At 43.2% G+C, this 27,822-nt stretch overlaps 3 protein-coding genes across 3 annotated transcripts; 2 read left to right on the top strand and 1 right to left on the bottom strand.

Moving 5' to 3' along the window:
• The first annotated feature begins 19 nt into the window (after positions 1–19).
• LOC6550570 (lipoamide acyltransferase component of branched-chain alpha-keto acid dehydrogenase complex, mitochondrial) lies at positions 20–2,590 on the top strand. The gene is made up of 4 exons (XM_001978087.3): positions 20–249; positions 785–1,462; positions 1,525–1,923; positions 1,986–2,590. The coding sequence occupies exons 1-4, from the start codon at positions 175–177 to the stop codon at positions 2,217–2,219; spliced, it is 1,386 nt and encodes a 461-aa protein (XP_001978123.1). The 5' UTR covers positions 20–174; the 3' UTR covers positions 2,220–2,590.
• Positions 2,591–3,496: 906 nt separating this feature from the next.
• On the top strand, positions 3,497–27,766 carry LOC6550568 (MAP kinase-activating death domain protein). Its single transcript, XM_026981483.1, has 23 exons — positions 3,497–3,938; positions 7,303–7,440; positions 7,573–7,982; positions 8,121–8,643; positions 8,827–9,188; positions 9,243–9,369; positions 10,995–11,027; positions 11,592–11,686; positions 11,821–12,952; positions 13,021–13,224; positions 13,428–13,478; positions 13,971–14,340; positions 14,401–14,786; positions 14,848–15,330; positions 15,763–15,858; positions 16,184–16,441; positions 16,499–16,738; positions 16,800–17,072; positions 17,142–17,309; positions 20,541–20,549; positions 23,720–23,792; positions 23,869–23,915; positions 25,095–27,766. The coding sequence occupies exons 2-23, from the start codon at positions 7,318–7,320 to the stop codon at positions 26,052–26,054; spliced, it is 6,423 nt and encodes a 2,140-aa protein (XP_026837284.1). The 5' UTR covers positions 3,497–3,938; positions 7,303–7,317; the 3' UTR covers positions 26,055–27,766.
• On the bottom strand, positions 9,516–10,784 carry LOC6550569. Its single transcript, XM_001978086.3, has one exon. The coding sequence runs from the start codon at positions 10,080–10,082 to the stop codon at positions 9,630–9,632; it is 453 nt and encodes a 150-aa protein (XP_001978122.1). The 5' UTR covers positions 10,083–10,784; the 3' UTR covers positions 9,516–9,629.
• Positions 27,767–27,822: the final 56 nt, after the last annotated feature.

Here is a 27,822-nt window from a genome sequence, read left to right as displayed (position 1 = left end):
TGCATTGGTGATCTTGCGGCTATATCGATAGCTTGTCCATCTCTTCTCAGAATCATATGTTGCCGCATGCAAAAACACACACACACACATACAGGCACAGCTGCTCGATCGCATGAGGCTAAAACACACGATTCCATCCGATCCCTTGCATTTCTTGGTTCAAAGTCCCGCTAAATGGCAACACACCTTCTCCTACGAAACGGCGCTACCTGTTGGCTGCTCAGGAACTGCATTTCACAACGTGCCACGGTAAGAAACCAACAACCGCCAATCAATGGTTAAAAGAAAAACAACACAGGCGTTATGTAATCTCGCAAACACCTTTCGTGCGTGAAAGCGAGATAGAAGTACATATCTCTACACTCTTCCAATCGGAGGAATTAGTTGTTCTTACACAGAGGAAAAAAAGTGAGATCAAATATCATTAAGGTCCAGATTTGTTGGAATATATAAAAAAGATGAGTATATTCTAAAATTGTAAACCTTTTGATTCCTTATATATTTGTTGTTAAATTTTTCAAAATAAAATGTTTGGAATGTTAGTATTCATTTTTTATATCAGTCAACTCAACTTTAAAATATCGCCATGCATTAATATTTCATTTTTGAAAATAATTGTATGATTTTAAATATTTGGATACCAAGGCCATTAATTCCTCGACATGTAATCTATATAAATCTATAAAAAGATTATAGAATACCATAAGTTTTAAACATTCGGCTACAGTATATAATAAATAAACCATTTTGCATGCATTAAATAACTATATATTTTTTTATTCAGTTGAATCGCTGCCTACATGTGACCTCCAGCCTGGACAAGACAGTCTCCTTTAATCTCAGCGACATTGGTGAGGGAATCCGCGAGGTGACCGTCAAGGAGTGGTTCGTGAAAGTGGGCGACACCGTGGAGCAGTTCGACAATCTCTGCGAGGTACAATCGGACAAGGCATCGGTGACCATCACCAGTCGCTACGATGGCAAGATAACCAAGATTCACCACAAAATCGATGAGATTGCGCTGGTGGGCAAGCCTCTGCTCGATTTCGATGTGGTGAATGAAGAGGAAGATGAGGCGGAGGACTCTTCCTCCACCTCCACAACTTCCGATAGTTCTGCCAGCGAAAACGAGGAGAAGCAATCAGCTGAAGCTTGCGCTACGCCCACAGGTGGTCGTGTGATTATACCCGCCACGCCCTCGGTTCGTCGTCTGGCCAAGGAGCACCAGTTGGATTTGGCCAAGGTGCCAGCAACAGGAAAGAATGGTCGTGTGCTCAAGGGTGATGTCCTGGAGTTCCTGGGCCACGTTCCTCCGGGTACCAACGTGCCACATCCCACAGTGGTGGCCAAAACGCCCAGTGGCGCTCCCCCTGCAGCAGCGAATGTTTCTGTGCCCGCTGATCGCGTCGAGGTGCTCAAGGGAGTGCGCAAGGCCATGCTCAAATCGATGACGGAATCTCTGGTAGGTGCTTCTCAAACTAAGGCACTGATTAATTAATGATTATACTATTTTGGTGGCCATAGAAAATCCCCCATTTTGCCTACAGTGACGAGATCGACATGACCCAGTTGATGCAATTCCGTAACCAACTGCAGGCGGTGGCCAAGGAAAGTGGAGTGCCTAAGCTCACGTTCATGCCGTTCTGCATCAAGGCTGCCAGCATTGCGCTGTCCAAATACCCAATTGTTAACAGTTCCCTGGATTTGGCTAGCGAATCGCTGATTTACAAGGGTGTCCACAACATAAGCGTAGCCATCGATACGCCACAGGGTCTGGTGGTGCCGAATATTAAGAACTGCCAGACGAAGACTATTATCGAGATAGCCAGGGATCTGAATGCACTGGTGGAGCGCGGTCGGACTGCCTCCCTCTCTCCGGCAGACTTTGCCGATGGGACTTTCTCGCTTTCCAACATAGGAGTGGTTAGTACAAGTGATACATTTGAATATTTGCGAAAATTATAATATTCGGTTGAATCTGTCAGATTGGCGGTACCTACACACATCCTTGTATAATGGCGCCCCAGGTGGCCATCGGAGCTATGGGTAGGACCAAGGCGGTGCCGCGATTCAACGACAAAGATGAGGTGGTCAAGGCGTACGTGATGAGCGTGAGCTGGTCCGCCGACCATCGCGTCATCGACGGCGTAACCATGGCCAGCTTCTCCAACGTCTGGAAGCAGTATCTGGAGAATCCTGCCCTGTTCCTACTGCACTAGAGGCTCTATAACTCGAAAATGCTCACTTCTACGGATGCGGCTTTTCTCCATGCTTTTATATAGACATATCTAATATTGTAAATTGTACGACAATCTGCTTTGAGCTGGAACATGTGCCATGTGTCGCAACCCATCCCCAAAATGTGCATTTATAGGAGGCAAGCCACTTTGAGCGGCTCCTCGATTACTTTAAGCTACTGGCGCACATGGCTAACTTTCCGTGTATCTACTTTTATTGTTGTTAACCTGCATTTATTAATTTTTTTTTTTTAAGATTGTTAAACAAGAACTTTAGCGTACAGTTCAACTGTAGTGCATGCATTTATATTAAAGCTTTGTTTAAATGGCTGTCCAATAAATATCAAAAACGGTTTATGTAAAGCCACCATCTTTTTGCATTTGCTCCGTTGGGCTAAGTGAGTTTAAAATTGTTTGTAATTGTCTTACAGTTTAATCTTGAGATGCCTTTTTGCTTGGTTTACCTTGGTATCCCTTTTAAGCTGATATTAAGTAAGTTAGTTTGCTGTTGTGGATGTTCTTAAAGTTGGCTTAAGGTACAACGATTTTAAAAACGAGTTGGTGCTTGGATTATTATTGTCTGTACATATAATATAGGCAATTCAAGCCCTTAATGTTTCTATTTATTGGATTATTGGAAGTCAAGCATCTTTTTAAGAACATTTTGCGTTTAACTTGCCTACCTCGCTATGCGGATATGTACATACGTACCAGCTTTAAAACTTTGTTTTGCTGCAGGTATAATTTAATTTGGGCTCCGTTGTTCCGTTCAGCTCCTCCAAAGCCACCAGAATCACTCGCACCGAACGCGTTACTACATATACATACATACATACATATATGGATTTAAGCACACATGTATATGTTGTTACATGTTTGCCTAATATGGCCAAAAGTTCCGCTAAAAACGTAAGCTATAAAGCTAAGACCATCATATTTTTGGAACTTTCTGACCTCATAACTAATAATTTTGAATGCGGCCCTAATAAATCAAATATTTAAGTTTATCCGCATACCCTTTGAAGCCGTGATATCTCCCAAATATTGCAGAAGCTGTTTTCACATTTTAACCTTCTTAGAGATGTCTCCTGTATACCCAAGTACCCAAAAAAAGCTAGTTTCTAAAAGCGACGAAGTGCCATCACCAAAGTAGCAGTAACTTTAATATGCGGGACTTGCGCAGTGTTGCCCATTAGGCGAGAATCCAACAAGTGCGGCATGGAAATGATATTCGGCACCAGACTTCGTGACACTTCGTATCGCTTCGTGGCATTCCCAACGGTACTTTTCCAGCCTGAGCAGAGCAGCGGAATTTCAACACCACCACGCATATTGCATTGGCGCCCGAGCAGAAGCATTGCGGTGGGAATGGGCTTGGTTTGGCTTTGGCGTCCTTTGGTTAAGTTGCTTGGCCCGACGGCCAGAAAATTCAGTCACACCACGGCCATCGCGCAGTCAGTTACAGAAAATCAGAAGCTAACGACCTGCTATGCAGCGCTCCTTCGTCTGCAACTGACCACGAGAGCTGAGCAAAGAGCCTATATATTTTTTTTGCTGTTTTGTACAATTGGAAAGACATAGGCATAGTGATTGGTCCGGTGAATATTGTGCGTGTTCAGCCATGTCAACAGAATGCAGCTCTCTGATGGGGAACTACCTGTAATTAACTGAGGAAAAACAAATAACAACTAGGAAATTAAGGTGAGTCTTTTAACAAGAAATTAACAAAAAATGTGCCCCGCAGTATTTAGACCTAGCTGTACATATACTGTGTATATCAAGGCATATACTGTGTCTCTGTTGTTTCTATTCCGCCGTCGAGTGTGTATTTTTTTTCGTTCTTAACGATTTTTCCAGTGACCTTGTTGCGTACGCTAGAACGTACAAATTCACTCGGTATGTGTGTGTGTGTGTGTGTGTGTGTGGCGCTGCTGCTTAGCCTTGCCCGCCCCCTTTTATCCACATTCCGCATATACACATACACATCGCGGTGTTCTGTTCTGCGCATATATTTTGGGGCCCAAATCGGTAGCATACTTTTGAGCGCAGAGCACTCGGAATTTATGCGGGAGTTTTGTCAGGGCCGAAAACCCCGACATCCAAGGCATTTCACTTAGCATATTGCTTGTTCCCGGGTTTTTGCATACCGTGGATTGTATATACAGCCACAGCTGCGGTCACGATAATAGCCCCCCAAAAACGTGTACCCATAATTGACACAGCTTACATTATCTGCAAACATAATAGTAGGGGTTGTTTCACGACACTTCCAATTAAGAACAATTATAGACATGACTAACGGAGAGCTAGATGGCAGATTAGCTTAAGTTTGGCCAAATATTTAAGGCACATTTGGACAACAGTTTTGTATAATATAATAATATGCTGATATGCATTAAAAGTATGTTTGATAAATGAAAGACTTATTTGAAGAGATCATTTTAAAATTAGAATGTGCTGTATGTAGTGCTATTGCTTTGCGCGTTATCGTACTATGATTGGAGCTTGTTAATACCCGAATGATAAGGCCATTGGGCATCAACATTTGTGGCCTGGCCTTGATGTACGATTGTTTATACCACACACATATGTATGTACAAATATATATGATGTGGCTTCAGCTTGTTGTCAGGGAATGCAATTGCCGAGCCCTTTATTGATTTTATGATACCATGGCCAGGAGGAACCACCATCCAACATCCGAAGTCCAGTGCCCCGCCCCCAGCGGTGGCACGTGCAAAACAACAAAACAAACGGGCCAACAACGAGTCATTCACACCATTGGAGTAGGAACAACAGGACAAAAAAAAATTATAAAAACATAATGCAGCAGTAGGAGATGTGGGTGTTGAATGGAAATTGCAAGCAGAGCTCGGCTGGCTTACAGACAGGCCGCCCACTCTAAGTGGCTCGAGTGGTGACAGGAGGGTTTTTAAGGGAAAAATGCATTCTATTTTCTTTGAGCTCCGCTCATTCAGCTTCCATGGACCTTTTCCTTTTCTCTGACGCGCTTAATTCAGCGAAGAAATTCCATTGGAGTCCGCTGCAAGTCTCATTCTGAGGCGTGTTGCACGACGATAGACGCAATTGGGGCCTAGACACACGTCGAGAAACGCTTTATTTGCCTCATCCGGCTTAAAGGAACGTAGGATTGTTATGAACTCCTATTGTGAGTTTCCAACAACAGATGTTATATGCGTGCATTTCCTGGTTCAGTTTTATTTCTTCTCTACTGACTTAAGGGACACAATTGTTTTTCCTTATGTACTAAAACCATTTTAAATATGGTTTATATTATTTTTATTGGCAATCGCAATTTGAAATACTCAGCGTGTATAATAAATTCGTTTACGTTGAAATAAGTTCTAGTTATTCTTGACAGCGACGACGTAAAAGAAATATTTAAAAACCACTCCACTGTGTTACTTAAGTACCTTTTCAACGAATTCCATTCCATTTATAAACTGGGTAGCCCTGAAAGTCCAGGGACTCCAGGGACTGGTCAGAAAATAGGTTTGGCGCCATTCAGTGGGGTTTTTAGGAAGTTTCCTACCGCCATATTCTGACTTTCAGTCTCAAGTGACGTGTAGAAGTTCTTGGATCACTTGAAACCACGCAATCAAAACGCTTGCCACGCGTCACATCTCCGATTCTAATGGCGGATGATTTCATAATACGCACGCTGTCCATGGCGTAGACAATTTTTCGGTTAATGACAGTTTCGCTCTAATCCCCGCTACTCTGGACTATTTTTAACCCCAGTCAGAAGGAGTCCGGGAATGGAAAATAGGGATTGGTATTAATATTGTAACGCCTGTCACGTCCAGGCTGATGTCATTTCGCGGAGTCTGCGGTCTGAGGCTAGTATGGGGTCTCCGCAAAGTGGCATCAACTCAGTGGGTTCTTTTTTTTCGCGGAACGCGTTACACGGCTCGGGGGGATGGGGTTGCAGCTGTAGCCTTGACATGATTCGCCCTGACATGTGGTGGGAGGTGGACTGACGAACTGGTTGCCCAGTGAACGTGGGAGTCCTTTGGTGGAAAACTTTTCCGCGCCCGCAAACAATGCACAAAGTGTTCCCTTCTCTCAAGTATTTACATTTAATGTAAAATGTCTGTGTACTTATTTATATTACTTGACTTTGAAAAGTTTAAGAGTCTTACACAAAAATAAACGACCTACATTAAAAAATAAAGGAGGTTCAGGAATCTTATGACTTCAATGCATTCCGTGAATGATGGGTTTCATTACAGAATGCCATCGTTCACTTGGAGCTCATCCGATTATGAAATACTTGACTTGACTTATTCTGAGTGTGCGCTGCCTGTCAATGATATTAATTTGTGAAGGATGCTGATGTTGGCTGTGGATTTCAATATATCCTCGCGTTCTTGCCTCACATTTGCTCCATTTTCCCCCGTCCTTGAGGCAAATTCCACGTGGCGAATTGCAAAGGGATTCGCATGCCAAGTGGGCTAAACTGGCATTCTTTGGACCACCCGCAGTACAATTTGCCGCCTTAAGGGCACATAGCTCACTCCCACTGACGTCAATGGGGATTTGCAATTTGTGATTGGGCACTTTAAAGTATTTTTGCTTTGACATTCAATTTACTCGACCGGGCTTTGTTTGCCCACCCCAACTGGTCTCCATTGGCATCCCGCCTAGTTTGCCAGCGGCAAGGTCATGAGCCAACAAAGAAAAGGCCACTGGGTTGACTGACTGACTTTAACCCGAAAGCTGTGGAAATTGCAAAGTTGTCAGGCTTTGATTAATTTGATTTGACTGAAAGGATGCGAAAACTAGAGAGTCATGGGCTTAGGCTTAAGACTTTGAGTAAATCATAGTAAAACATAATAGCTGTGTGAGGATATAGCACGAGAACTACTTAGTAGATGTCCCTGAAGAGGATTTCACTTTTTAATAAGCTTTGCCTGACAGCTAATGATAGAAGCCTTGAAACTCTTTCACATGCAACAGTCCTTGGATAAATAATCCTTTCCTCGTCATCCTTACTGCCATGGCAACTCACGTTTTCCCATTTCTCCTTGCCTTTCAATGACAGCAAACACAATCCAGGATGTCGGACCAGCAGAAAGCCTCCCTCTGCCCCCGTCTGGTGGACTACATGGCCATAGTGGGTGCGCACACAACGCCTCCGATGCCAAAAGGACTGCAGGGCCTCAAGGCCCCGCCAGTGCAGGTAAGTCGGCCATTGATTATGTATGTCACTTGAATTATCGCTGTGCTTGATTTATACAACACTTGGCTTTAAACTTATTTTATATTTATTTTATATTTATTATTTAATGTTAAATATGTATGTTTTCATCAGGTGCCCGACCTGCTGCGTCGCTATCCCCCATCGGATCATGCGGATTTCCCGCTGCCCCTGGACATGGTGTACTTTTGCCAGCCGGAGGGTTGCACCAGCGTTGGACCCCGACGCACTGGCTCCGCCATTCGGGACATGACCTCCTTCGTATTCGCGCTGACCGACAAGGATTCGGGCAAGACGCGCTATGGAATATGCGTGAATTTCTACCGTCCCATTGAGCGACCTAGTTCGGCGGCGGGAGCGGCGGGAGCTGGCAACGATCGTCCGGGCAATGGAGGACCTGGTGGCCAAGGGGGCGGCGGAGGAGGAGCAGGAGGCGGAGGGCGCGGTGGAAGACGGTCATCGGCCTTCAGGCGGGAGTCCTGGCGCAAGAGCATGGAACGCAGCTCGGACTCGGCATTTAGCAGGCAAGTGTTGTGTGCCAGACGGCTGTGGTGTTTCGATGATAAGAGTATAATACAAAAAAAAAAAAAATCTATGCTAAATCCTGTCTAACGCATCTCAAACCATTTCCATAATAGTTACGGCCTCTTAACTTCTTCTAGCGACTACAGAAGTAACGTAGCGCCTAGCGATTCGGACCGTGAACTGACCTCGCGTCGCGATTCGGACCAGCAGCGCCTGCACTCTCACCACTCGCACCAGCACCAGCCGCACCACCCGTCGTCGAGCCCGGCAGTGCCCAAACTGGGTCTGATGGCTCCTTCGGCGGACTCCGAGTCCGGCGGCAGCCATTCCCCATCGCCGCGAGCCTCCCGAAAGAGGACGAAGCTGCGCAACCAGTCCCTCACCTCGCTGTGCATCATCTCGCACCATCCGTTCTTCACCACCTTCCGCGAATGCCTCTTCATCCTGAAGAAGCTCATCGATGCCTGCAACGAATCCTCGTCGCCGAAGCGGGTGGGTGCCTCCCAAAAGATCAACCGGGACAATGTGTGGACGGTGCTGACGGGCCATGTCAGCGATGCCACGCCGTCGATTGTCCTGCACGATGTGCGCGAAATCGAAACCTGGATCCTGCGACTCCTCTCCACGCCGGTTCCGGTGCCGGGATCTACCAGAGTCGAGGTGAGTTGCTAGGATAATTTCTTTAAATTGTGTACTTGTGTGCAGGTATCATTTATTTAAGCAGTCAGTTTAGATTATGAACTTGTTTTTCCGTTCCTCTAAAGACAGAAACAGCGACGCGAATTCTTCAGTAGGAATATAGTTTCAAAGATACACTTATCAATTTATACCTTTTCTTTCTAGGTTGAGGTGCTGTCGCCGACGGTGCATGAGCCACTGCTGTTTGCACTGCCTGACCACACTCGCTTCTCTCTGGTGGACTTCCCGCTCCATCTGCCACTGGAGCTGCTCGGCGTGGAGACCTGCCTGAAGGTATGGACCCTGATCATGCAGGAGAACAAGGTGCTGTTCCAGTCCCGCGACTACAACGCCCTCTCCATGTCGGTAATGGCCTTCGTCACTATGCTATATCCGCTGGAGTACATGTTCCCGGTCATCCCGCTGCTGCCCACCTGCCTCAGTTGTGCTGAGCAGCTACTTTTGGCACCCACGCCCTTCGTCATCGGGGTGCCCGCTTCGTTCCTGGTCTACAAAAAGAACTTCCGGTGGGATAAGCATCTTGTTATGTTAGAATTATATTAGTTACATATTCATTTTAGTCTACCGGACGACATTTGGGTGGTCGACTTGGACTCCACCAAACTGACGCCACCGACTGGTGGCTACGAAGAAATACCACCGCTACCTGAGCCCGAGGGCACCATTCTGAAGAACCACCTTAAGCAGGTAAGCCCAAAAGCCTCATCCTCAAACCCTTGTATATAACCAAATATCTGAAATCTTACGGATGCAATGAAAAGAATATTTTTCTAAATTTTGGAAATTCACTGACTTTCGCAAATTCAACAGAAAACAATGTTAGCAATGACCGTTTATGCATCAGGAGTACTATTTTACTTGTATAACGAAGGTTTACATATTTTTGTCTATTTCTTGATTGCACTATTCAATTTAACAAATGAGAATGAGGGATTTAACTTGGCAGCTCAGTGTGGGTTTTCCAAGGTAGACTGACAGTTATTGAGAAGATCGACGCAGTGGTCGTAGAGGGCAGTGTCCAGTTGGCGCAGCTCCTGCTCCTTGTCCATGTCGATGAAGCGCTTCAGCTTGTCCACCTCGTTGCGCAATTTGAACACGATGCCAGGTAGCATGCCCTGGGCCTTCTTGACCACTTGCTCCTGGACCTGTAGACGGCGCTGGTTGACTCCCTCGCAGCGGAAGCGCTCCAGACGTTGGAGTTCCAGATCCCGCTCGTGGCTATAGTGGGCCCTCTGCTGCAGCAGGTGCTGCAGCAAGGCCCGATAGACAATCAGTTGTTCCAGGCGTGGATCCGTGTGGACGTTATCCGTGGGATGACGCTGGAAACGTAGCGTGGCATTATGGCGCGTGTCGTTGGGCTGTACGGCCGATAAGAGGGCGATGTGGGGACTGTTGTACATGGCTCTAACTGATCACAACTGATGAGAATATGCACGAATATAGATAGATATGCACCGACATTGGGCTAGGGATTCGAATGTTATGAAGTCAATGTTATGACTGAAGTAAAATTCAAGGAGTTCTGTTGTTTTGAAAGTTCAGTTAAGATAATCAGCCATATTTAAATATTATAGATAGATCAAAATAAAAGAAGATGCGTTTTTAAAACGGGTTGATATAAATAGTATAGTTAAATCAGAAGAAAAGAAGGTGCTTTCCAAACAGGTGAATTTCCAGAATTTAAAGAATATGTGTTTCTACTTTAGATTTCCGCGATTTGCATACTATAAACGTTATAAATATGCGCGGGACACAACTGAATATCGCTTTTCCATGTCTTTTTACCCGATGTAACTGAAAATGTATCTGCTTCTGGGGAGAATTCAACCCAAAAAGAATTGCCCAGAGCAGATGCATGCAAGAACGGCGGTTACTCATTGTAGCTAACGTTATCGATGTCATATAATCGTTATCACTGCTCCATTCAACTTTGGTGTGATTGTTTTAATTCAAATGATATATCTCACCACATTCTGTGGTCTGTCACAGAGCAAATATATAAAGAGAGCACCCCAGCGATATTATAATTTGAATTTATTTCTATATCTCATTGACAAACTCCTCTTACACTTGTACAATTCTCTATCTCTCTCTCTTTCTTTTATTGTGTTCTTTTTGTGTACTCACTCTGCCTCTCTTTCTGCCTATCGATGTGTGTCCATCTCTGTCTCTACTCTAATGCTATACTTTTTACACTCATGCATTATCTGTTATATGAAATTTTTAATACTCGATCACAACAACTACTACAACTACAACTACTACTACAACAACAACAACAAATCGTATATCTACAACAACAACATGGGCAGGCTATGCTATTGATGGATGAAGCTGGACTTGGTGTAAATATCGTTCGCAAAAGTGTTAACTACGTTTGGTTTATCGTTATATTTGAGTTGAAACCGTTTGTACATAGTAAACATAATCCATATTTATATTTATAATTATACTAGCTATATGTGAATAAGTACTTGACATAGAACATAGAACTAACCGCATGCACAGTCATTCTACATAGACGTAACGACCTTGTCTTAATGTTGAACTCTCATAATCGGAGCTCGAAGACGGTTTTCAATTCGCTAGGTTTAACTTTCAAGGTGTGGAAAATTTAACAATTTCCACCCGAAACTCCTATCATGTTCTCCACCTATCAGTCGCTGTCCTTAGTGTTACGTGTTTCGTGTGCATGTCCTGCCAGTCTTTCCTTCTTCCCCTCCGTTTATCAACTTCTATAGCAACCTGAGTAACTAACTGACTTACTAACCGAAGTGGCCTTACGCCCCCAAAAAGCCTTCCAAAAATCCCCCCAAAAATCTTATAGTTAGAGAAGTTGAAGTCCTAATTTAGATGGCTAGTCTTCAAATTGACACCGTGCTAATTGCTCTAAATGGATTGCTCCACAGGCACTTACCTCAATGACGGCCACCAATACGGCGGTGTCCTCACAACAGCTATTGCCATCGGTGCGGGATAGTCTTCAGGAACCACCATTGCTAGGGTAAGTGGAGATGTAGCCTCTTTAGACACAGACTAGCACTGGGATTCTAACAAAGTTTTCTTAGGTTGCTCAGTCTTAGAGATCTCATTGACACTCATCCGTAACGTGATACCATTTTACTGATTATCCAACAGGGTTTCCCAAGTGAGACTGCCGCTCCAGACGCCTCCTCACTCGGCACAGGCCAGTCAACGGAACTCGATGTCCGCCCAAGGAACGATCAGTTCCCGCCAGCCGAGTCCGATGAATTCACCAGCCCTCAATCCATTCGTTTACGGAACGGATGTGGATTCCGTGGACGTGGCCACACGTGTGGCGATGGTTCGATTTTTCAATGCTCAAAATACATTGGCCAATTTCGCTGAGCACACGCGCACTTTGCGGCTGTATCCACGTCCAGTGGTGGCATTCCAGATCAATAGTTTCCTACGATCCCGACCAAGAGCCTCCCAGTTTCTGAATCAATTTGCCAGAACTCAGGCTGTGGAGTTCCTGGCCGAGTGGTCACTAACGCCCACAAATGTGGCGTTCCTTCGTGTGCAGACTGGCGTTATGGATCCCATGCAGGTGGGCGATAAGCCCAAGTGGTTCGCCCACGCTCTGACCCCCATTCGATTTTCTGTGTGGGACGATGGCAGCTCACTGAATGGAGCCCTGCGATCGCTGAAACAACTTGAGTGCCAGCCGACGGACGAGAGTGGCTCGGATTCGGAGGGAGCGGACAGTAGTAGCTCATCATACAGCTCCCTCAGTGACTTCGTCTCGGAAATGGCCTCATCCGATCTGTCGCCCAGCCTGCATGATGTCTTTGGGTCTTACAATCGGCCACACGTTGTTCCTCAGACTCTCTCCTCGAATTTGGACCCGGCCCTGGTGTATCATCCACCAAGCAAGCTGCAGTATCCCGAAGGCATTGCCGATGCGGTGGCCAGCAAAGAGGAGGAGGACGAGGAGCGTGCCGATAGCCCTGTCTCCTCATCCTCCAGTCGCTCGGATCTGAGTTCGCCCAGCTTCAATCGCGACTCGGAGTTTGATTTCCAGCCGAAGGGTGGACAAACTCTGGGATCGACAGCAGTTGGCGGTGGAGCGGCTGCACCCAGTTTCGAGTTGGCCACGCCGTTGGCCATGCGACTGGAGGCCACCATTAAGATGGCGAGCATTGAACAGGAATCGGACACGGGATCCACGGGCAAGACCATAGCCGCCGGTTCGAAGCTACAAAGACATACCAGCGACTCCGAATCGCGACCTGAAAAGAAGATTCCGGTAAGTCAAGGTTCATTGACTCCTTAGATAAGCGGGCTTATTTCCCAAAAATATTACCTAATTTATAGCCTCCACTAACGCCGCCGGTGAAGCAGCCTGGAGTGAGCAATATCCTGGCCCGAACTGGCAGTTCCGGCTCCAGTTCCAGCAGTCCTGGACGTCAGAGTTCCCAGAGCTCCCTGTTCGAGAACTTTGCCTCCCATGCCAAGGAGTTGGTGCGCGAAACAACGCGTCAGAGCAGCCAGGAGGGTCTGCTGGCCCATGTGGATAAGGTGGGTAAAATTGAGGTTCTTGTTATGGGCTGGTTTTTGAACTAGATGTGCTGTTGTACTATGATCGTTGATCTGATTTTCTTGCCTTTCTTTCCGTCCGTCAACGTGGTTATTATTTTTACTTTTTATTCCTTTTTTATTATTAATTTAATGGATTATTTGCGTTGGTTGATTGAACCTGACATAAATGTACCGTACTGTAGCATGCGTTGGACGAAGATCTTGACGACAAAATGCGTCATACCTTCGAAAAGGTTGGTACTCCCGCCGCACTGTCCCATCCCATCCAGAAACGATCCAACCACGCTCATAACAATCATGAACATTGCCTTAATCTTATACCATTTTTGCATTCATCACATTGCACACCACATACACACATCATCAATCAATTGAACAACGTGAGTCTGGTAATGGCCTAAATTCAATTGGGTCACAGAATTTTGCCCTTACACTTTTTCTATCATTTAAATGCACCCACACCTCATATCCAAGAAGTACCATCACAAATCCCTCCTTAAAGCATCCTGACCCCCACATCCGCACCACACCCTTCCGCAGATCTTTGATTCCCTCCTGGGAGTCGTAGTGCCATTGTAGATTGCTTTAAGCTAGACCTCAATCCGGTGTCACTAGGGGTTGAGGACTCAAGCTTTGATTGTTAGCACCACTTAGGCGATTGTGTAGACTTGGAATACCACCCATTTAGGTCTTGATTACTAATTTGTATCCATATGGATCCATAGTTCACGCTGCACGCAAAGAAGGCGGCTGGAGAGGCTTCGAAGCAGGCCCTGGAAGTGTCCAAACAGGCGGCTGGGGTGAGCAAGAATACCCTCGAAGATCTCACATATGTGGGCAAATCGACGCTAGGCGATCTCACCAAAACGGCCAAGGAGGCGGCCACCAAAAAGGGCATCATTAAGATCGAGGAGCATTCGGCGGGCGGAACTGGACCACCGCTAAAGTCACCCGGATCCCAGCTAGCCACCCACAAGCAGGTGCAGCAATCTGGCGGCCAGGGTGGTGGCAACAACTTCTTCTCCGCCATTGGGACGGATTTCAATGGGCTAGCCTCATCCACATCCACCATGTTCTCGGGCATGTTTGGTAAAAGTAAGTGACATTTAAAGATACTCCAAAAAGAATTTCTAATTACAAATTCTCTTCTTGCAGAGAACCAGCAAAAGCCGGTTCCTGTACAACAAAAGCAGGCCAACGTATCTTCTGGGAAACCCAAGTCGGGCATTAATTTCGATCCCTTCCCTGGACGCAAGGGGCTCGTGGAGCGGACGCCGTTGATTAAACATTCAGGTCCTAGGCAAACGCAGGAGGAGCTGACCCGCCAGCAAAACCAGGAGCGTTCGCACAGTAATGCCGAGAACCAGACATTCCTCAAGGATGTGACCAACCAGGTGCTCGCTGGAGAGGGAGTCGGTTGGCTGAAACTGAATCGGTTTAAGAAGCTAATGGAGGACGAGTCCTATCGCACACTGGTGCTCAGCAAACTCAATAAGACGCTGGACAAGAAGATTGCTCCAGATGATCATATTGACGATGTGGTAAGCTTCAAAGATTTGCGAGATTGCACTACCAGGGTAACCTCATCGTTTATACCTACAGTGCGTGACGAAGCCCGTGTGGAAGGGTATGCTGAAGTGCATCCAGGCCATAGCCGGCGGATTGGACGTGACTTTTGCGAATTTCGGCCTGGGCGGTATGGCTTCTGTGTTCCAGTTGATGGAGGTGGCCCACACGCATTATTGGAGCAAGGAGATCAACGAGGGCAGCGACATGTCATCCAGCCTGCTCTCCAGCCACGCCGCCAGTCCGATGGGCAGTAGGGAGAACCTGCGATCGCCCAGCTCGCCAAATGGTTCCCACTCGGCACTGGGCAGTGAGTGGGCATCGCCTCAGGAATCACGGAAGAGTTCCACCCAATTGGCACACGGTGGACCAGCTGGTTCGCATACGGGAGCACCGATCAACCGGCGATTGTCGTCGGCGGACAGTCAGGATGGTCAGTCCACCACGGAGATGTTCAAGGACATGCTGTCGCAGAAGAGAAGTGCCTTGAAAAACATGCTCACCTCTTTTGATTCAGATGTAAGTTGTGTTGCTCGGTGTAGTTTCTTAAGATATCAGTACCCCACTAAGTCATGTAGAGCGTCCATTCCATCAATGCCAATTGTTCTCAGCTTGCCAAACCAATCCTGTATTTCGCTCAGTGTATATATATATATATATCGTATCGTATGTAGATTCGCCTATCAGCATTTCAGTAAATACCTAAATCAGTACCAATTAGCATATATCAGTATCCACCAGTATGTAACATATACTACATGTACACGTATGTATGTCGCATAGCGAGTGTCAATCGATGTAGTCTGCCGATCCTCCCACCGTAACCTCTCAACCGTAAAGAACATATGTATTCGTAACCGCCACCCGCTCCGCCTAAATCCCGTATCGTTACCGTCCAACCGATATACCCGATTGTAGAGTACTCTAACACTCAGTGTGTGTAATCCGTAGGCTGCTGGCTCCACGGGGGCGCTTTCCGTTGTCAGCTTGGGCGTCCGCTTGCCCTCCAGCTGCCGATCCACGGTCTCAGACACCGAGTACGAAAATGTAAGTACCCCAGAGGTTCAAGAATACGGCAAGTTACTCAATTTACCCAAGGAATTTTTGAAGAAAAATGAATATTCTGAAGTTGGCACAGAAACAGAAACCTCGTTAAACCGAAAGAGAAATCTGAGTGCCATTGAAATCTTCATTCGGGAAATCATTCTAAAACCTCCTTAACAACCTTACCAAGTAATTGAGTTGTCTACCATTTCCTGTAATACGCTTTGGGTAGACATTTTAATCTTGAGAGTCCCTATCCGCTATTGTCCTAAATCAGGTCCAAAGATCAAAATGTCCGACCCAATCTAAGCCGAACTTCATTTTGCAGACAACCACGTCAAAGGATTCCAAAAAGAGCTCTGGCAACCTGTGGTCCGGCAAATCAACGCTTAGTGCCGGATTTCGTTATACTGGAGGACACCTGATCAACACCTCATCTTCTCCCTCGCCGGACAGTCCGCGGGTTTATCTCTTCGAGGGGTTGCTGGGCAAGGATCGGCTCAATCTTTGGAACCAAATGCAATTCTGGGAGGATGCCTTTCTCGACGCGGTTAGTCAGGAGCGTGATATGATCGGCATGGATCAGGTGAGTTTGATTGGTAACAGCGGCCTCTATAGTTTTATAACATCACCCATTTTACAGGGTCCCATTGAAATGATGGAGCGCTACAAATCACTAAGTGAATCGGAGCGCAAGCGTCTTGAACACGACGAGGATCGCTTGCTTTCCACAATGCTCTACAACCTGACGGCCATCCTGGTGATGCTGAATGTGGCCAAGGACGAAATCCGACGCAAGATTAGACGCCTCCTTGGCAAGAGCCATATCGGCTTGGTGTACTCCCAAGAGGTGCACAATGTGGTCGATCAGATAAATAATCTGGTATGTTTTAGGGTTAAGAGCGCTCGATTTATATGTTTTGTAAAATACACTTTCCTTGCAGAACGGCAATGACATTGATCTAAAGCCCCTGGGCTCGCGATTGCTGCACCGCCAGAGCTTCACCGTCCACCAGGGCACGGATGTGAATGGACCACTACGATTCATGGAGGTGCGGGATGATGGTCTGGTACTGCGATCAGTGGATGGCACCATTGTGGAGCGCTGGTGGTACGAGCGGCTGGTCAATATGACCTATTCACCCAAGACCAAGTTGCTCTGCCTGTGGCGCCGCAATGGCGGTCAGACCCAATTGCACAAATACTACACACGAAAGGTGGGTGTTTTTGGTTGGTAAACTAAAGATGTATCCCATCATAGCAACGATTACGCTTTTCCCGTACAGTGCAAGGAGCTGTACAATTGCATCAAGGAGGCCATGGAACGGGGCGGTACGCCCACCAATGTACCTGAGCTGGGCGGCGAGTTTCCCGTTCAGGACATGAACACGGGCGAGGGTGGCCTGTTGCAGGTGTGCCTCGAGGGTGTCGGTTTGTTGTTCTCCAACAGCAAGGTGAGTGCCTGAGATGTATTGACTTGCTATAAATCAAATCCCCACCAACACTTGGCATACACAAAACATTGTAACACATCCAAAACTTATACACAACCAGCCAGCTTCATCTCCGAATGCCTCAAACTACTAGTATTCGTTTTTTTTTTTTGTACACCACTCCTCATCAAGCAACGCATATATTTCCAAAAACGAATCCCCCAAACCAGATCCATATCTAATTGAGTACAGATACACTGTAAGCTTATGATAAACTTCCTTAATCCGAAGCATAAATGAGAGACCTTGATATTTTCATCTTGTTGTTTGGGTTCACCAAACAGCGAATAGAAAAGCAAAGGGTGTCACCTGAATGGTGTTGATCTGGGTCAACATACCAATAGAACACCAGACCCCAGAAATGACGGGATTTACATACAGAACGAAGAAAAAGATATATACGCCTCAATTGGATTGCCCAATAACGCCACATATGGTATTGACCTGGGTCACCCAAATAATCCAGACTTAAACTAGGACTATACTCGTACAAATTCGCGTCTATCTGTCCAGATATCGATACATACTCCCACTGCCTTCGTTTCAGTGTTTCGTTTTCAATCGTTTCAATCGTATGTTTCGTTTCGGTTTGGTTCAGTTTTCATTTCAGTCTGGCTTTCTTTTGGTTTCTTTTCCTTACGATTTATAAGTTCGATCAATTACCAATTATTTTCTTCTTGTGTGTGTGTATCGACTGCATCAAGATCAAGGGCCCTCTCAATATACATCTATATGTATAAATATATATATCATGTTTCGTTTTCAGTTCGTGCCTATCCGATATGTCTAACCTACATATGTAATAGTAATTTGAATGATCAACAGAAACAGATTATAGGAGACTTGTGTAGGTCCGCCCAGTCTGCTTTGAAAATAATAAAAAATACAAAAAAAATGCTATGGTGTCTATAACCGAAACTGAATGTGAGAATATATGTTAACTTCTAAAAGGTCTGGATATCGGACTTCATCGACGCCTGAACCGATTCTTTTCGGGTCTTTTCATTTGTTAGCCATAACCGGAACCCCGTCTCCACCTATCCAACTATCCAAGCTAAACCCAACTACGTATTATATTTTACCGATCTCTCTCACTCTCTCTTTATCTATCTGTCTCGCTCTAACTCTTTCTCTTTTGTTCATTGGCTTTGGTTTTGGCATTTTATTTTGACTCGCCTTCTTATATATCTACTTATATTATTCCTAAATCATTATATAATCCACAAAAAATTGAAAAATCAATCAAATCTTTTATCTTATCCAATTTCTAATCGATCAAGTGAAAGTATATATGAACAAATAAATATATATATATGCAGAAAAATCCATCTATATCATACCCATATATTGTGCTAGTGAATGTACTGAATGCTGTATTCATTATACTCTCTATTTTATTTATTACCTAACCGATTCAATGATAACGCCATCAAAACCAATAGCAAAAGAAAAATAAGAAATCCCAATTCTCCTTTTCATTCTTATCGATTACGATTGTCATTCTAACGATCCTTACGTTTGGTTACTTATATTCACCGTTTGATATGTTGATATTGTCATCTTTATCTCATTTTGATTATCTTTATAATCGATTACTCAGATTACAAATTACCGATTTACGATTACCGATTAGTATCGTTCCTAAGAGTACTGTACTTCATAAAAAACAAAATCGATATTTGTATGTATGTATCCTCGAAGCACCCATGACAAAAGTGTTTGTCCACAAAAAATCGATTTATCTTAAGAAAAACTAAAACTACAAGCAAATTTAATGTAACATTAAAACTAGGTTACAAAATACACGTTTGCCTCGACTATTTCGAATAGGTCCCTCGAACGTTTTTGGAGTCCATTCAATTTCGTATACCCATTTCTGTTTACTTTGGCAAAGTGGTTTATTTTCCTGTAAATATATAGAATACCCATCGTTTTTTGATACGGGAAATATGAATTGCAGCACAGGGGTCTGTCTAATTGGTTCTGGGTTAAAACTAAGGTATATTGTTAATTTTTAATTTTATTTTCCTAATTTTGTATTAAGCTTTCGGAGCTCGCTTACGAAAACAAAAGTAATAAATCTATATATATTCATATATATGACATAGAAAAAGCAATGCATCGAAAGAAAATTATTAAGCAAGAAACATAAATATTCTAAGCTGGTAACTTTTGAGATGGTCCTTGTGCAAAATCCTATAATTTGCTTTGTTTTTTCCATCTTAAGTACGATTTGGTTGGTTTTCATTTGATTTTTTGTTTTCCTATCTCTATTGACATATGTGCGTATATACATATATAAATAATTTCCTCTTTATATATACATATATATAAATGTCACTGTCTGTCTTTCTTCTAAATCTGAATCTTTCTCTTTTCCGTGTTATATATGCGATATATAAGAAGTTTTTACGTGAGCTCAGAATATTCTGCCTTACGCCATTTTCGGTTCTATTGTTCCATTTCGTTACATTTCAATTCGATTGCGTTCTTACATTCAGTTTTTATTTATCGTAGTGATTCCGTGCCAAATTGTTTCCTAAGTATTATAACCAAAAACAACAAGTACAAACAGAAAAAGTAATTTAAGCTATAGTAGACATGTCCTACCCCATGATATCTCCACAGTTACCGTTGTAAAGCCGATAAACAATACCGATACCAAAACCGAAATTGAAAATCCCCAGAAAAAATGTCCCACCGTCTTTAAGCAACTGACTCTAACATAACAACAACAGCAACAACAACCACATTTCATATCGTTTCTATTTAGTCTATCTACAAAAAATCCAAATATACAAAAATAATACAAAATTCGCCAGCAATTTAGAAATTTGAACAGCAAATAAAATGAAACAAAAATATTTGAATGAACAGTTTAAAAAACAGTTTTCTCAACTTTCCTTTTTATAATTTTCTTTGTTGTTTGTTTGATATTCTCTGTCGAACGCGGAACGCTGCACCGTTGCTCGCTCTCCCTCCTTTGTGGACCAACCAAAAATCACGTTCCGTATTCGGAACGAACTGATCCGATCCGAAACCAAACCGAACCGAATTGAATTGTATTCTTCCAATGATTGGTCTACTTTTCAAACGATAACAAAAACAAAACCCAAAAACCAAATCAAAAATCCAAATATAATCAAAAATCTATGATAAAACGATCTGAAAATGTCTGAAAAAACGATAAAGGATTTCGAGGTATTGCAATGAACCAATTTCTTGTTATATTTGAACTTAAATTTATAAGCAACTATTGTTCTTTAAATGCCCTGCTGTCCACCACCCACCGAGTCCTTGAACCCATCCTCTTATTCCCCACCCGTACCTCCCATTGTCCTTTTATAAGAAATCAAAGAAAAATAGAAAATATATATTTTAGTTTGCGTTGCTCTTTTGTTTTAACTTGGACTCTTTTGCGTTCATAACACTTGATTTTATCCTTCACTTTCACTCACCCAATAAAGGTAAAAACCAAAAAAGTATACAAAATAATCTGATATGGCATAAACAGTTAAAAAAAAAAAACAAAAATTTGTAGTTGATATTGAATTTAATTCTTAAGCCGCAAATGATATATATACCATAATGTAAATTATTTACCCATATTTTTTGTGTTTTATTCTCTATATCTCTCGCTATCTCTCTTATCCAACTGAGATTTTCGTTTTTGAACTGTTGGTTGATTGATTGGTTGGTTGGTTAGTTGGTTTGTTTGTTGAATTGAACTTTATTGAATTGAATTGAAACTGAGCCGTACACTTTGTATACCTTAATGCCGATTACCGATTGCCGATTATCAATTGTTGATTACTGTTATTGATTAACGTTAGAATTACCCGTTTATCATTTGCGCCTCCAGTTGTCGACACGTTATCGATTTTCGTTTACCAAGCCACCAGCGATTTTCTTTATTTGTAATGTTAGACAGCACACACACAAGCTAACACAAGACCTCAAAGTGCTCAAAGGAAAATCTCCAGACTTTGAACTTAAGCATGCTTAGCACACTGCACAGTTCAAGTGCAATCACTTTAAAGTCCTTGCAAGGACTGCACCAGAAATCACCACAGTCTAACACGATTCACTACACTTGCATATGTCCCAGTCTGTCCGATATCCTCTCTTTATTTAGATAACCATTTAACTAGACATGATCCCGATTTTAGTTATATACCACACACAAAAATAAAATATATCACCAGCTCAAACTTGAAAATACACGTGGCTGTACTGATCCATTCCATTTCGTTTCGTTACTTTCTGTTTTATACCGCTTAGTTCCGTACCATTATGTTTCGTTGGTTGCGGCCAAAGTTAGATGACCTTTCACTTGGAGGGAAAGCAGCCCCCTAAGCACTTAGAAAATGTTTGAAAATGATGCAGGGTTTGTTTAGTGGTCACAAATAGAAATACTATTCAGATCACTACAAATAAATTACAAGCCCTGTGTCCAATCTCATTTTGCTGTTACGTTTCCTTCTACTCCCCCTATAGAGTGTGCCAGACAACCAAAACCGAGTTACCAACAATAGACCAATAAAGATTACTTAGTGTTGATTTTGAGTTTGCTTGTGTAGAATTACTTGTTTAGCAAAGAATTAAACATCAATTGTAGTTGTAGTTTATTAATTAAGAAACTAAAGGAAAGTATTAAAAAAATGAGACAAAAAGTTAATAATACCGTACACTTAGAGGAAAAATACCCACTTAGAAACCCCATTAATATAGTCGTAAGCTAAAAACCACAACTGCTGGCATATTTCTTTTCAATATCTATAAGCTATTGCTAAAAGACTGGCTTTCCCGCCCTTCTTTTTCAATTCTCTCGTTCTCGCTCCCTATCTATTTCTAATTTAATCATTTTCAGCCTGTCTCTACCTCTGTTTACCTATTGTTTCTTCAAACCTTTGATATCGAGCCAAAGAAAAAACACAAATTAGTATAGAGTAACTGATTGAGTAGGATGCTCAATTTTGATCCTATTACGATTATATTCACTGGTTCTTAGTGGTAGCGACACATGCTGCATGCTGTTACACGTAATTCTCCCTGACTCCCATATCTCCCATTTCCCAACCTACAAACAATCACCCTATTAAAACTGAAAAATCCCTATAAACTCATCGACCAACGGATTATAAGAGCGACTGTACCAAAAATTTCTACTTAAATCCAATTGCTTTTCACGGAACAAAAGGGTTGCTCCCCCTTACAAAATTATTTGCTATAAACCCCTTATAAACGAAATAAATATTTGCTTAAATAAATTTTTGTTATATTATAACAACTTCTCTAGAGAAGTACACACACTCGGATACCCAACACTGTACCCTAATTTATTAATTTAGCGTTTTTAATAGTGCGAATTGGGGTTGCAAGGTGAACAACTCCCATATTTACCATAATTATGCATAGAACCAATGCCTCTCAGTATCCAAAATTCAAACTACCTAGTATACGACCATCTCACAAGTGCTAATTGGAAACGTCCTTTACCAAGAAAAAAAAAATTTAAAGAATTACAATTTCATTAAATATGGAAGAAGAATAATATTGTCGATCAAAAATATCAAGTAAAACAAACTAATTACCAAACTTGTATTTGATTTTGCTGCATTCTCTTTCTGTCTCTAGCTCAATCGGTCTGAGTCCCACCGTTCTTTAAGTTTTAATTTTTGCCATTCCATTTAATTTAATATTGCGTTTGGTTTTATTTCGTTTTTAGTCCTGAGCACTGATTATCGCCAAAAGCACTTGATGCGTGCCATGTACATAAATGAATGTCGTTAACTGTACTTGGTGTCCTTGTCTTGCTGCCTGTGTCGATTAGATCGATAGGATTGGCCCATGCGCTTGCGTAGCATTTAGCTTTTGTTTGCCTGCCTGCCTGCCTGCTTGCTTGTGTTCCAATGCCGTACCGTTTCGTTGGGTTGGTTACTGTACTTTTGACGATACACCTTTATGAAAAAGAAAAAACAAAATATGAAAAATATTTATGGAATCCGACAAAAACCTCCCAATTGCTATAATTTATTACATTTTACTGCCCACGCGTAAATGCTATCTCTGTTCCAACGCTCTCCAACTATCTCTATCTAACTCCCACTCTGCCTATCAACCAGTCTCTTCCTCTGTTGAACAGCGTTTGTGTGAAAGCTTTTTGGTTTGAACCACCTTATAATTTGCATTCCGTTACCGTTATTTTAAGTTGCGTTCCGTTTTGCTTGATTTCGTTTCGTTTCGTTTCCCCCCTTCCGTTATGTTCCATTCATGCGCTCCGTTTTGTAACGGAGCCTTGAAGCCAAAGAAAGAATGGCAGTCGTCTGGCATTGAAGCTTAACTGATTTCATTCTCCACCCGTATTTCAGTTCTTCGTGCGACTGGACCATATCCGCAAGTGCTTCACCCAAAAGGGTGGCATTTTTGTACTGGAGGAGTACAGTAAGTACTGTATATGTAGTGTCCTTGAACTTGTTTCCAAACTTAAGTAATAACCATGTATTTTCTGCTTTTTCAGATCCAAAGACGCGCAATCTCATTCAACGGAAGTACCAGTCGAGCATGGTAAGTGCCCAAACTACAAATCAACCACTATTCGCCAACACAGCCATCATGCACTGCCCACCACTTGTTTCGAGTTGCATCCCGTTCCGTTCCGGAACTATTGTTAATCGAATAACTGTACATAAACTTGCTTAAGCCTGCCGAGTTATGCAAATTTCTGTACAAATCAAATGTGAACCCCAAGCCCATCTCAATATACATATATCGATATATCTGCATATATGAAGAGATTTCAAAATTTTTTTACCACTGTATGATATGGCACATTTAATTGCACTGACAGTTTGTATATACGATATTGAGATAATCTCTTTGATTTTCAATTTTTCCTTTCTTTCCGTTTTCGTTTCCCTTTGTGTTATTTGCATTCGTTTTTTGTGAATATATTTCTATGTCAACGACAACTCAACTACTCAACAACAAACAATGCCTGCAACAACAACACACAAAACACCAATAACACCACTCATATATCATCAAACACAAATAAAAAACGATCACACACCGAAAAATAACCTTCACCAATTGAATTTGAAACTGAAATCGAAACACCAAAATGTGTAATTGAAACCAAAGGCGTCGGAAATTGTCTTGAGCTTTCATCGCGTGACCTCTGTGCAGTTTGCCTACATCTGTCATCTAAATGGCAAGCGAGGTACAGTCACCAACAAAAGCATAACTGGAACGATGGAATCGGATACAGCTAAGTTTGTGGACACACTGGAAGCGAAGGAACCACCGCTGGCGAGCGAATAAATAATGTGCCTAATCTGTGAAATCTATGTAAATAAAATCAAAAATCCTATTTATGTAACTCCTTTGTATGTATGTAATTCCTGTAACATCTGAAAGAGAAACACCACAACAAAAATCAATGCATAAACAACAAAAATAGTATTTTCGGTTGGCTTTTCGTGATTTTTTTTAAAAGTAATGTTTTACCAAATTTTTTCTATTCCTTTATTTTTTTCACTTAATTTTGTTAGTTGTCTCTACTTCCAATTTTGCGAGTCGCATGCTTTTTATAATGCCTTTCTGCCTTGTTGTGATGTGCAAGCACCATCCACCCAAAGAAAAACCACCCATTCAGTTCACTCAAAAAACGAAAAACACATCACTTTGAAAAACAAGAAAGTGGCCATTTAAGCAGCACTTAAAAATTACGTATACGCTCCGTAGTCCGATCAGATTTGCTACTCGGTGCTGTGCGTATTCTCCTACGTGGCCGCCGGTCAGGATCAGAAGAAGAATCCAGTGGTCATCACGCCGCAAATACAGGACATTCATGCCCAGCAGAAGCAAAAGCACCAGCAGCAACAGCAGCAGCCGCAGCAGCCACATCAACCGACGACGCAGCAACATCAGGCCACAACAGTAGCATCTGCAGTGCCCACAACAACTGCTCCAGCCGGACAAGCCAATCCCAACCGGATGAGCGGCAAATCGCAAGCTGGCAGCATCTCCATACGTCACACGGTGCCCATGCAGAAGCCCACCATCACCATGTCGACGGTGCAGCCGCAGGCCAGGATGCCCGCACAGGTGGCAACCGCATCTGTTCCGGTCACGGTGCCAGTTCCCCCAACTCCCGCTCCATCCACATCCAATCCCGGCAAGCTGCCGCAATTGCCACCGCGCGTACCATCACAACCTTCCACGGAGAGCCTGGCCTCAATCTCATCGCCGCCACCAAAGCTACGGGCACCCATGTCCGCTCCACCCGGACCACCGCCGGCCATACCGCCGCGGACGGGGGCCATTTCACGGAGCGGATCGGTGCCGGCGGCCCGATCCTTTGTCCGCCAGGCATCGGCAAACTCCACACCGCCACAGTATACGCCACAGCCGCCGCCGCCCTTCGTGATACCCAAGCGGCACAGTGGACTGGCCAGGGCTTCCACATTGTCATCATCCACATCGGCATCGATGTCATCATCGTCCGCCTCCAATTATACGGGGCATTCGCAGTCGCAGCAGCGCGCCAGCCACGGCAGCGTCGCCGCTGTGCTGCAGTCAATGCCGGAGGCTGAGCCCGGTTACGGATCCGGCTCCGGTTCGATATCCGGCTCCAGTTCCGGCTCCGGTTCGGCATCGGGCTCCATTGCCAGCTCTTCACCGCAGGCCCATCGCAAGCACTGACGAAGGAGTTCGTTCTTCAAGTTTGGAGGCGGCGGAGGCGGAGGTGCTGCAGGTGGCGGGGCCAATCCAGGGGCAGGAGGCGGTGGCGGTGGACAAATGGGCGAGGAGCCGCATCCACATGCCCATCGACGTGACGTCTGCCGCACCATCTGCATCCCCTGGCTGTGATCCCGGCAGCCGTCCGATTAAGACGGTTCATCATTCCAAGCGGGGCTTTCCTGATCCCTGATCCCCCTACACAAAACAAGCCAGAAAAAAGTGCTACGCTTATGCGCAAAATAACAGCTAACTTCTTGAAACACAATATATTTCATAGAATATCATTTGTTTTCAAATTTCGGAGCATTTCAACATAAAATTGTCTTTATAAATATATCTTTGTGGAGGAAAAATTGATAAGCGGTTAAAGTGTTTGTTACTTTATTAGAAAGAAAATTAAATATGGAGCAACGTAACGCCGAAGTTAAAAATGAATAATAATATTTAATGAAGATTTTGTCAAGTTCTTTTCTTTTCAACGCTACTCCAATTTTTCAAAATCAAATTTTGCAACAATTTGAACATTTCCAACCGCTTAGTGAATCATGAATAAATATAAATATCCAAGTTCTACTTGAAGAAGAATATCTATTGTTTAAAAACAAAACAATCAACTCTATGAATATATATATTTGAAAATCAAATAATGATGAACTAATTATGTTACAAAATATCAACGATTGTCTGTAAATATACGAAGTATCGAAATAGATCACAAACTTAACCTTGCGCATAAACGTGGCAAAGTCATAGTCCTCGGTCACTAGAGCCAAAGTTACAGTATTTTCCAATCGTCCACTCCTTCCGCACGGATCCCGAAAGCCCCGCGATCAATCAGTTATGCTATATACATATATATATGTACCGTATTCGAACCTACTTTAGCCAAATCATATCATTAGCCGCCTCTAACTAATTCCATAGACGAATTGTTTCCTGCTAAGCTTTAAGGCAGAAAGCGCCAAACAAAACCAAAAACTCGCTTACACCTACCTAAAAATAGATAATGACAAATATATATACACATATACATATATACACTCAGATCGGGACTTGACTTCACTGTGGGCCCTTTGAGAGGGCACAACAAGCAAAACACAAGCGAAAATTGAAGGCAATCTAGTTAGGGATATAGTATACTAAACCAACTAAATTCAAGCAAGCAAACCAAATAATAATACATGTTATGTGAATATCTATCAGACAACTACATAAGTATATATATATATATATGAATATATATTTATGGTAAAGGAATTTAACTAGTTGTACAAGAAACTTTAAAGAGATGGTATTGCAGCAAGTGGTCCTAAGTTCAGATCTGTTGGGATCGGTAGATTAAGGAATTGTAAGGGAACACGAGCACGGACGACGGATAGTTTTGGATTTACGGGGACTCTGGAGAGCAATAAGTATGTCTGTGTATGTAGTTTGTAGAAGGAGATTGGCGTTGACCCAAAAAAAATATATATAACTATTTTTTTGTTTGCTGGCTCTGGATGTTAACCACAAATAAAGCCCAGCACCCATATACATGCACATATACGAGTATACATACCTCTTTAACCGTGTATATATGTATATGATCGATTGTATTTTTCAAAGTTCAAAGCGGGAAATAAACAACAACAAAAAAAAAAAAAACAAACAATGATTTTCGAGTTTGTCTAATCTATATGGCAAGGCTGTAAGTGATAAGAAATGGGCCCCCAGCTGGGCCCCTCAAACT

This window comes from Drosophila erecta, unplaced genomic scaffold (genome assembly GCF_003286155.1).
Source record: "Drosophila erecta strain 14021-0224.00,06,07 unplaced genomic scaffold, DereRS2 tig00000126-arrow-pilon, whole genome shotgun sequence".
In the NCBI taxonomy this organism is placed as follows: domain Eukaryota; kingdom Metazoa; phylum Arthropoda; class Insecta; order Diptera; family Drosophilidae; genus Drosophila; species Drosophila erecta.
This window is presented reverse-complemented; position numbering and strand designations above follow the sequence as displayed.